Source organism: Monosiga brevicollis, genomic scaffold (genome assembly GCF_000002865.3).
Source record: "Monosiga brevicollis MX1 MONBRscaffold_4 genomic scaffold, whole genome shotgun sequence".
NCBI classification, from domain to species: domain Eukaryota; class Choanoflagellata; order Craspedida; family Salpingoecidae; genus Monosiga; species Monosiga brevicollis.
In genome coordinates, this window is record NW_001865041.1 from 1,780,113 (window position 1) to 1,790,556 (window position 10,444).

The 10,444-nt window shown below is 54.8% G+C and overlaps 2 protein-coding genes across 2 annotated transcripts in view; one reads left to right on the forward strand and one right to left on the reverse strand.

The window, feature by feature from the left end:
- The window catches only part of MONBRDRAFT_6519 (uncharacterized protein), a gene marked incomplete at both ends in the record, with an annotated part of 4,842 nt that extends 1,181 nt beyond the window's left edge, over positions 1-3,661 (reverse strand). The window contains 2 exons of the mRNA XM_001743975.1: positions 529-664; positions 3,549-3,661. Coding sequence (XP_001744027.1) covers positions 529-664; positions 3,549-3,661 — 249 coding nt within the window. The remainder of the gene's footprint in view (positions 1-528; positions 665-3,548) is intronic.
- Positions 3,662-4,273: 612 nt separating this feature from the next.
- Positions 4,274-10,444, forward strand: part of MONBRDRAFT_36257 (uncharacterized protein) — a gene marked incomplete at both ends in the record, with an annotated part of 6,667 nt that continues 496 nt past the window's right edge. Inside the window, 10 exons of the mRNA XM_001743729.1 lie at positions 4,274-4,465; positions 4,545-4,663; positions 5,650-5,708; positions 5,803-5,879; positions 5,977-6,082; positions 6,219-6,249; positions 6,365-6,436; positions 6,548-6,617; positions 9,262-9,325; positions 10,164-10,414. Coding sequence (XP_001743781.1) covers positions 4,274-4,465; positions 4,545-4,663; positions 5,650-5,708; positions 5,803-5,879; positions 5,977-6,082; positions 6,219-6,249; positions 6,365-6,436; positions 6,548-6,617; positions 9,262-9,325; positions 10,164-10,414 — 1,041 coding nt within the window. The remainder of the gene's footprint in view (positions 4,466-4,544; positions 4,664-5,649; positions 5,709-5,802; positions 5,880-5,976; positions 6,083-6,218; positions 6,250-6,364; positions 6,437-6,547; positions 6,618-9,261; positions 9,326-10,163; positions 10,415-10,444) is intronic.

Genomic DNA, 10,444 nt, shown 5'->3' on the forward strand with positions numbered 1-10,444 from the left:
GGGGGTCTTTGCACGCGTGCGTGTGTCTTCAGGCAACAACTCACCGTTCGGAAGAACCGCTTGCCACAGAGATTACAGGAAAAGGGATAGTGGCCACGGTGGCTCTTTTGATGTCTAGTCAACGCACCCGCGATGCCGGAAGCGTGCAATTGAGAAAGGGTCGTGCCCAACCAGACATCAGGGATGGGTCGCGACTGAGATATGGGTTCACCCAGGGGTTTGGTTCGTACCGGAGCAAGTGATTACGCCGAGCATATGATCGACCACAAACATCACAGATATGTCGCTCCTGCACACGCACCAGAGACCCCGCGAGCAACGAAAAACGAAAAAAAAGGGGGGTGAGGAAAAAGTGGCAGCGGTAGTGAGACCGGATGACCCACAGCACCCCTCAACGGCCGGGTTTCTGACTCGTCGAGTAAACGAAGAGATGGTGGGTCTGATAAGGTATTGTGGAGAAGCGAAGGCGAGGGAGGCGGGGGGGCTGTTCTGGTATGCGGCACAATCGGGACGCTAACCCACTCTCACCTGATCGTCCTCCGTTGGGTCGTGGTGATCCAGCTGGGGCGGCTTTGAAGAGGCGCTGGTGTTGGTTGCCGAGGGTGTGGTGGACGACGGCACCGACGACAACACCGAAGCGGGTGGACCAGGCGCCTCTTCCATACTTATTAAGAAGACCAGACCAGACCAGACCAGACCAGATCGGTGCTGGCTCTGCAACACCACCTCCCCCCCCACACGGGGCTAATCACCTGCGCGCACGCATGACCGTCAAGTTGTCGCGTTGAGAGAGAGAGAGAGAGAGAGACAGAGACAGAGAGACAGAGAGAGAGAGAGAGAGAGGCGAAGAAGAAGAAGAAGATTCCTTAAGAGAGAGGAGAGAGTACAGACAAGTTAACGCTGATTAGTTACTATAAATGCAAGAGGGAGAGAAGAAGACGAAGAAGAAGCAAAGCACCTTCACAAGTTTGCAACAACGAGAGATCACATGCAATGTCCCCTCACACACAGAACAGCAAAACTTAAATGTGGGCTCTGTGTGTGTGTGTTGTGTGTGTGTGTGTGTGTTGTGTCGGCTTGCTCTTCCCCATTCTCTTTTGTCTGTCTGTTCGTCTGTTTATGAAGACGGGTTCGGCTGCCAAAGCAGGGAAGCGGGGAGGAGCGGGTGGGGGTGCGTGGGGTGGATGGGGATATCGAATGCGGTGCAAGAACTGACCAAAAGCAAGCCGTAGGCGTGGGTCGGGATGTGATGATATGTGTTGTCGTTTACACTTTGACCACTCGGCACTCAAAAACACGAAAAGGGCTCAAGGCGCAACGGCAGCCGGCAGGAGAGAAAACGCTCGTAGCCTGTGGGAAAACGCGAGGGCAGTGCCACTTTGCGAAACTGCGGAACCACGAGGTCAGGGGCAGGGAGCGATCTGACAGTACCTTAATGCAAAACAGACAAGGAAATAATAAATAGGATGTACGGCACGAGCAATAAAGGCGACCGACAGGCAGCCTGCGAAGAGAAAAATGCTCGACATGTCAACCAACCAACCAAAGAGGCTGGCTGGCTGGCTGGAGCATATCCTGGGTTTCCGAGTACGGTATGATGTGTGGGTGCGTGTGCGTGTGTGTGCGACTCGACGCGACACCGATGACGGAAGCGGAAGCGAGCCCTCGCTCATCATAACCTTAAAACTCTTAACCAAACAGTTTTTCTTCAAAAAAAATTTTTTCGCGTGGTTCTCTAGTTTCTTCTTCTTCTTCCTTCTTGAGTTATTGCTTGCATGTAGCCTTTGCAAAACACGGGATGGGGTAAGGATGAGGGTTTGTCCCAAGAAGTATAGCCGGACCCATATCAAACACAATCAGTTATGGGTCTAGACGATGACCAAGGGACATGTTGAGTCGTACGTCTTGTTCGTGTGACGTTGCCGGGCTGTCGGGTGACAAGCGCAGCTCTTGCCCATGGCTGCATTACATTATGCAGTTTAAATCCTTTCGTCATGCCTCGTGATGACGGCAAACGCCTTGTAGCTCTTGACCATTTCCCCCTGTACCACACTACCTTGGGGCAACCTGCGTGATCACAATCACGAGCACGAGAGGAGTCGGGGGTGACAAGACGGCCAAACCCCACAAGACATGCTTAAAAATTTTCGTGTGCAGCCATGATAATCTTATCAATGGTTCAGGCGAAGAAGGAGTACCCTCCGCCCCACCGGCCCCGACTCCCGAGCGCCACCACCCTGATCGACGGCGCCCCAAGGGAGCGAGCGAGTCGACGCGTTGCGTTGGCCCAGCAAGCCCCCGCTGGCCCAAATCCCACTCTTCCCGCTGTGTTTGCGTGTGTCTCTCGACGCATGCGCGCGTTGGGCTAGCAGCTCGTCAAGCAACCACTCAACGTACCCGGCGCTACCTATGCCGTATTCAGAGCCTGTGGCTATTTTGCTATGCCCCCATCCTCGTCAAGCGAGCAGGCAACCCTCAACAGCCCGCCCCATCGCCGCACGTGGCTGGAATTGTCTCTCCTGCTACCCGACGGAAGTCCCATCCTTGACCATTGTTTCGTGCCTTGGGCATATGTTTCCCGTCGACCTCGGCTTGCCACGGGCAGTTGGGGGCCACGAGTCGAATGGCATGCACGTGGGTCTTCCATCTGAACTGGGGCCCGAAAATCCCGAGTTGAGGGATGGTCTCCGAATGGGCCTCTCGTTTCAAAGGAAGAGAAAGACCCCGCCCCGCCCCCCACCCCCAACCCTTGTGTGCTGCGAATCCACACCACGATGGGCCTGCGTACGACAGCCACAGCATGGGAAGGCTGATGGATGGATGGATAGATGGATGCCACCATGCTCCAAGGTCAGCGGAGACAGGAGGTGACGGGGTTGTCCTGGGCCAATAAAGCTGTGACATATGCACTCATAGGAGTGTACCAGACCTGAGTGCGGCATGTCTTGCGTTGCGCTCGCACCGCGAGCAACGGCATCGGCAAGGTTCTCGACTTTTCGGCTGTGGCCCTTCCTCGGCACGACGTTCCAAGCAACAATTTCGTGAATGGTCTGGCACGCGGTACAGACAAAAATCAGTTTGGGGTCCCTCAAGGCCCATTGTGAGTCATGACATTTGCATGCGCAAGCATCTGGGTAACTTTGCAATCTGTCCAAATGTTCTGACATGTTAAGTGACAACCTCACGACATCTCCTGCAAGATGATCGTTCTTCGTTCGAACACAAAAACACTTGATTTTGAAGGATGTGTCAATGTTGTTGTAAAGTAAAGTCCTCTGACAACTATTATTTTTGCTGACAAGATGCCATGATGACATCCGATATCAAGCTACTGCGAGCATGAGGCTGTGTTCCTTTTTTTTTTTTTTTTTTTTTAAGCTTGAGCCATCCTCTTGCGTTCGCTCGTGGACGATACATCGCTACTCGCGTCCTCTTTCGCCTCTGGCCCGGAACAGCATCAATTTGGCGGCATTGGCAACTTTGTTTTTTGCCCCACTCTTGACTTGTTGGAGTGGTTGGGGGAGCACACTCGCCAACTGAGCACGCACACTGTCGGTTCGCCGCATGCTGAGCGCTGATCCGAGCCCTGCGGGGCATCGCTGATAGCTTCTCTGCTCTTTACCCCCGCCTCCCCGTGACCATGAACTTGTGGCACGGGCATGGCGCGCCCTCTTTTCTATCAGCCTTTTTATGGCTCGCGATAACCATGTTCACGCCGTCCCATGGTTCAAGCTTTATCTACTTTCAGATTCACCACGTCAGTTCCCTTCGCGCACCAAGCTCCTCGTCCTGCTTCCCCCGCCCCGTGTCATTCTTACTGATTCAGCTGGCCCCCTTACACCCTGCCTTGGTGCTGCTGTGCATCTTTCCTCCGTGCCCTCTGAATCTGCTTATTATTGCGCAGCCGGAGGAGGTGGCCTATGTATTCCAAGGCCTGCCCGCCAAAGACTTTGGTGGACCCTTTGACAAAATTTACCATCACGTCGATCTCGTTCCAAGTGCGCGGCCACCGCCATCAGCACTGCCGTGTGCTTCATAGCCTTGTCGCAAAATATCAGTGCTCACAGCCCCCGTGCTTGCCCCACTCAGCTGCCCCTATGAATGCATGCGCTCCCCTAACCAACGGCCCAGCCCTTGAGGGCCAGGCAGCTCTCGTGGCGCGCGGGTATGGTCTGCTTTCACATGATGTTACATGCCGCACTCTATTCTTTGGCCCTGCCTGCCTTGCGCGTGAGGTCATGCGCTCACGACGTCGCGGGGTGATGGGGCCAACATGCTGTCCTGCATTCATCTTTGCCTCTCTGCTCCTCTGCCCGCTGCCCTCAACAGCTCATGTAGCTTTGCAGAAAAGGCGTTTCGGGTTCAGGAAGCTGGTGCACTCGCTGCCATCATCTATGACAACGATCCACACAATGACGGGCACTGGATTGACATGATTGTGGAGAGCCTGGACTACATTGTCGAGGTCTGCAGCGGCGTTCCCCCCTGCCACACTGGCCTGCGGCCTGGCTCGGCCTGACGCTTGCTGTTGGCTTTGCTTACAGATTCCAACGCTGTTTATCCTGGGCGTTGATGGATATCGTTTGCAAATGGCACTTGGCCTCAACGGCATGCCTATCGATATGACCATCCCCGTCAACGCCAGTACCGTGGCACGCCATGGGTACGTCTCTTGCACACAAGCGTGCTACAGCACCTGATTATAGTTTGGTTCTTTTTTTTTGTTCTCCAGACTTGACCCATTTGTGCCGTGTCGCTCTTTGACACCGCTGACTGTTGGCGGGCCATCTGTAGACTAGCACCATGGCTTCAATGACCGAGCCCCGAGTTGGATCGTTACAATGTCATTTCATCGTTGGGTTTTTTTTTTTTTTTTTGTTTTTTTCTTTCTCTCAGCTTCTTTTCAAAATAGGGGTCAGAAATTCAATTTTGAAGGATTTCGACTGTTTCTTGCAATTTGCTCTGACTTACATGTGCTAGATTTATAAGAAGTGTGATGTGTGTGGCACTTTGTACCTGCCCAGATCCGACCTATCGTTTTGACTTGAAAAACCAGGACCAAGCTTAAGCTTTTCTGCTGAATCGGCTTGGCGTTGACCTCACGATCAACCGCAAGGGTGACATCACAACGTTATTTTTAGACTCCTCCTTTGACGTGTGTGTGTGTGTGTGTGTGTGTGAATGTAAATGTGCATTTCTCTCATTGACGGCAAGTCGTAAGCCGCTCTGCTGAGCCAGACGCACACGTCCCTGAGCCCTTCCAAATCAGCGCTTCTTGCCTTCCTGCCTGCCCTCCTTCCTTCTTCCTTCCCTCCTTCCTTCTTCCTTCCCTCCTTCCTTCTTCCTTCCCTCCTTCCTTCTTCCTTCCCTCCTTCCTTCTTCGGGCTTTGGTCCGTGAGGATGGGGCTCTTGGCAATCTGAGTTTATGGCAGGCCTCTTCTAAAGCGTGCTGGGTTACTACCGCAAAGCCGATGGGGGGGGAGGAGGAGGACGTTTTGTGTGTTTGTTGCAAGGGGCTGGGGTGACGGCCTGAAACCGTCGGATCGTGCACATGTCACCCGCCTGATGCCTTGGCTTGCTGCCTCGGCTTGATATCTAGCAGGCTCGAATCGGAACAGGTGGCTCACCTTCTCCCTCCTCACCACCGAGCAAGATGATGAAGTTTGTGGGTTTGGTTGTGCTTCTGGCACTCGCCGTGGCCGTCGAAGGTGAGCTCTCCGTTCCTGCGCCCTTGATTTGTTCGAGTCGAGGGTATCCGCGCTGAGGGCTCTGATTGATGATGCCCGGAACTTGTGACAATAGGCAAGCATCATTGCTCGTGCTACCTTGAGTGCTGCCGCTCCAACGATTACTACGACTGCAACACCGGTTGGGCCACGGTACGCACCCTGCCCCGCCCCGCCCCGCCCAGCAATTTATGCTCAGACCATTGCCTTCTGGGCCTGACCTGGACCCCTCTGTCACTCTTGATGCTAGCTTGACAACTACACCTGCAACAGCCAGTGCACCATGTCAACCTGCAACAAGTTTGCCGACAGTCTGTGCTCTCAGATCTATTCCTACAGCGATGATGATATCAATCGTTAGTCAATGGGATTGCTCCCCTGGCCTTTTGCTTGTTTGCTTGTTCTTTCTCCCCGCTCCTTTTGTTCGATTTGGGCTTGCTCTCGCATCCTTGCTCTCCATTTTAACTGCCTCGGCTCTTTGCCATTGCGTAGCCATCACCTCGACCTATGTGTACGAGTCTGGGTAAGTGCATTTACCACCAAGTTGTTTTATCACTCTGCTGCTCTACTGCATCAAATGAGAAGAGTTCCTCCCCCGCCGACTTATTTCCTGTGATCTCGCAAACATGATGATGTAGCTGCAACGATCTTGATGGCCTCGGTGCTGCCATTATTGCCGCCATCGTCATTGGCTGCATCTTCGTCTTCTGGTGCGTGATCCACGCCTTTTTGCTTGTTGGTCACTTTGGCAGCAGAATTACGGTGTTGCTCACAAGATGTCTGGCTCGTTCCCTCTGGGCGTATGGATATGTTCATTGTAGCGCCCCCATTGTGATTTGCTTCTGCTGCGGCCTGGCCTGCTTTGCTGCCTCGCGCCCTCGCTACGTGGCGGTACGTCGCATCTCGCCGAAGCGCATCAGGGTTGCGTTCTTGTTTGCCTTTTGCTTTTCGATGGCGGGATGCCCATGTTCAATGTCACTTTGATTGACCGTGCGCTGCGCATGTGCCATGTCGGACCACTCGTGTAGGTCGTGCACGAGCAGCAGCCCGTCCCCGTGTCCTACCACCAGCAGCCTTACCAACAACCCGTGGCTCCTCCGGCCTACAGCAGCAAGCCTGCTTACGCTTAAATCGACACGTGTTGTGCCGGCGCCACTACGCTCCACCCCATTTTGTTTTTCCTTTTTCACTGGCTCCTTTTGTTCTGCTGCCTTTTTGTTTGCCGTCCACCTTGCGCAATGTTCTGTGTTTGTTCAACAATTTGTTTGAACCACCTGTCTTCTGTACGTTTGCTTGTCTGGGGGCATGGAGTCACCAGCCTTGACCCACTGGTGGGTTGGGGATGGGTGGAAAAGGCTGAGTGCATGAAACAAGCTGTCCCGCCCCGTCAGTGAATGCCGTTTTACGCACCTTTTACTGTTTGCTTATGATGGTGATGCAATTGAGGTTGTATTGCTTGCACAATGCATGTCTTGATTTGAAGCCGGTTGGTTGAGGCGGCGGGTGATGCGGGTGACCACAAGACCAGACCCTAAGCAGCAACCTGCAGAACAACGCCCCCGCTTGATTGCGAACATAATCGTTGGCACGAAACAGCAGGGCTGCAAACCATCCTGAACCTTGGGGCGAGCCAGCATATGGGAGGAGCATTTGATGGCAACAGCAACAGTGGCTGCCAGGAGGTGGCGTGCAGGCCTTGCTGGTCCAGTTCCACCACACTTGGACCAAGCTGGGTATCAGAGCCTGGGCCCTTGACCAGCATGTTTTGCTTTTCCTTGTCATGGAAAGGAGGTTGATGGCGTGCATGAATGCACACAAACACGCCCCACTCAAACCTCGTGATCGCATGACCAGTCGCATCTCTGAATTTTCTCTCCCGGCCCATTGAGATTTGATCTGACAACACTCATGACAACCCACTTCTGTGAAACGAACGTGTGTGAGTCAAGTAGCTTGTTCTACCATTGCGTTTGCACCACAGGTGTGGACTACACTTTTGTTGGGTCACACACATGTCAGCCTTGAACGCTAACACAGTTGTTTTCTCTCTCTCTCTCTCTCTCTCTCTCTCTCTTTCTCTCTCTCTCTCTCTCTCTCTCTCTCTCTCTCTCTCTCTCTCTCTCTCTCTCTCTCTCTCTCTCTCTCTCTCTCTCTCTCTCTCTCTCTCTCTCTCTCTCTCTCTCTCTCTCTTCTCTCTCTCTCTTCTCTCATTCTCTCTCTCTCTCTCTCTCTTCTCTCTCTCTCTCTCTTCTCTCATTCTCTCTCTCTCTCTCTCTCTCTCTCTTCTCTTTCTCATTCTCTCTCTCTCTCTTGTTGGGGCTCTGGACGGATCGCGGAGCCTTGTCACGACCGCGGCAGAAGAGCGTGCTCCCTCGGTCACCTTTGGTTGCCCTTGGTCCCTGCGTCGCCCTCGGTCACTTTGGATCGCCTGGTCGTTTCCCTTCTTTTCTTCGGTTGGGACTGAGTGAGAAAGGCCACTCGCTCAAAGGTCCCTTCCTCGGGTCTATCGACCCCTTCCTCACCGACCGTGCCCCCGGAACCTGTTCGGGTGGCCTGGTGTACCCCTTTTGCCGGTTTCTCTCTCTCCCTCTCTCTATCTCTCTATCTCTCCCTCGCCCTCGCCGCTTGCCAACGCCACCATGTCGTGGGCCTACACTGGAGCTTACGCAGCTCCACAGGTCAACCAGGGACCCGTCGAGGAGGGTTCGGCTGATACCGTCTGCGCCACCTGTCGAAAGCACAACACCCCCGCCGTCAAGGCTGCCGGCCTCGGCCATTTCCGCTGCCTTCAGCTTTTGCATCACCAAAGTCCCATCACTGACGTCCGCGATGCGCGCGGAGCCACCCCCCTTCACGCTGGTACGAGTCCTGCCCCACCGCCCGTCGACCTTGATGGCACGAGGCACAAGATGTGCGCCTTTTGTGCCCCCTTCGTGCACTTTGGCTCATCAACATTGCTTGCCACGACCCTCCTCCTCCCTTTGTAACCCCACATCACGCAGCGGTGAGCAAGGGCCACCTCAACTGCGCCCTCTGGCTTGTTGACCGCACCGGCGCAGATCTCCGAGCCAGGTTCGAGAGCTGTCCCTCCCCCACACCCCACCTCGCCCCTTGTTGGTAGGGTCCGCCCGCTGACCCACTCCCCATTCACCTTCCCGCTTTCAACAGCGACAAGTCGGGCGCCATGCCAGCCCATCATGCCGCCTTCAATGGCCAGCTTGTCTGTCTCAAATGGCTTGTTTCAGAAACACACGGCCTGGCGTACGTGCCTGCCGTTTGCCCAATCTCTCCGCGCTCCTCGGCTGGGCTGTGCTTGCCTGCCATTCTCACAATGCGCTCCGGCCCTGCATCTGCTCATCGTCATTAGCGTCACCGATACGGCTGCTGATGGAAGCTCAGTCGTCCATTTTGCTGCCACCCGCGGTCACCTCCAAACCCTGCGTTGGCTCTGCGAGGAGGTTGGGATTCTGGCCTCGATGCCGTTCGTTTGTACCTGGCAAGTCCTCATGGCCCGATGCTTGAATTGTAACGATAGGCCAACGCCAACCCCAGTGACGTTGACGACAACGGTACAACGCCCCTTTACTATGCTGCCCAAGGTACGTGCTTTGCTTCTGCCGAGTGCAGATCATCCCCCAAGCCTTGGCAACCCGATTCTACTGTTGGTCTTGCAATCCTCATATTTCGTGGCACCCGGTCCCCATTCCCTGTGGACAGAGGGCCAGCTTGAATGCTTACAATGGCTTATTCAGCAAAGTCGTGTCGACCCCATGCAAGCTGCCCACGATGGCATGACCCCATTACACGCAGCTGCTCAGGCCGGGCGCCTTGAATGCGTCATGGCCTTGTGCAAGGCCTGCCCCCGCTCTCCATCGCGTATCGTCGATGGTGATGGCGCCACCCCCGTTCATTTTGCGGCTGTCAAGGGCCATGCCACAATCCTGCGGTACAAAGCACCCGCTCGCGTTGTCCCGGCTTGCTACTCAGTAGCCGGCCTCTTTCAGCTCATATGTTTATCTGGGGCTCACATAGTTTTTTTCTCGCGCACTGCCGCGCCTCGGGCAATGAACGTGATGCCATTGGAGCCACGGTGTGTTGCTCCGGCTTGCTGTCACTCTCTTTTGCTGGCCCGTCTTGTCTCGGCCATCCCTGTCGCGCACGACAGGACGACCCAGGGACATGGGCGGATGTTTGTCTGTCACCCCCACCTAACCCCCATCCTGGTGTCTTGGGCACCGATTGCAGCCGGTACATGATGCTGCAGAACAAGGCCATCTAGATGCTCTGCAAGAACTGGCCGCGCACGGCGCTCAACGTAAGACAACAGCTCATTTGGGCATGCATCGCGTACACCGTGTGCATCACGCTCGCCACACTTGTGAACACAAGCGGATTATGAGAGCTTATTCTCACAGGCCTTCCTGAAAACTCATGTAGTGGACATGGAGGACGAGGATGGCATGGTACCCGTAGGCTTGGCCTCAGCCAACGGCCATGTGGCCTGTGAAAAGTACATTCTTGATGCCCTCAATCGCCGCCGGCAAGGCATCAAAGAAGCCGAATACCTCGCTAAGCGAGCCCCGCAGAAACACAACCCCACCGGTCGCCAAACCCCCGACCACCACACCAAAGCTGAGATTCAGCGCCAGGAACAGGAGGTTCTAAAAGCTCTCGACGATCTTCAACTTGTGGGTCCTCCAACCATCACTCCCCCTCCC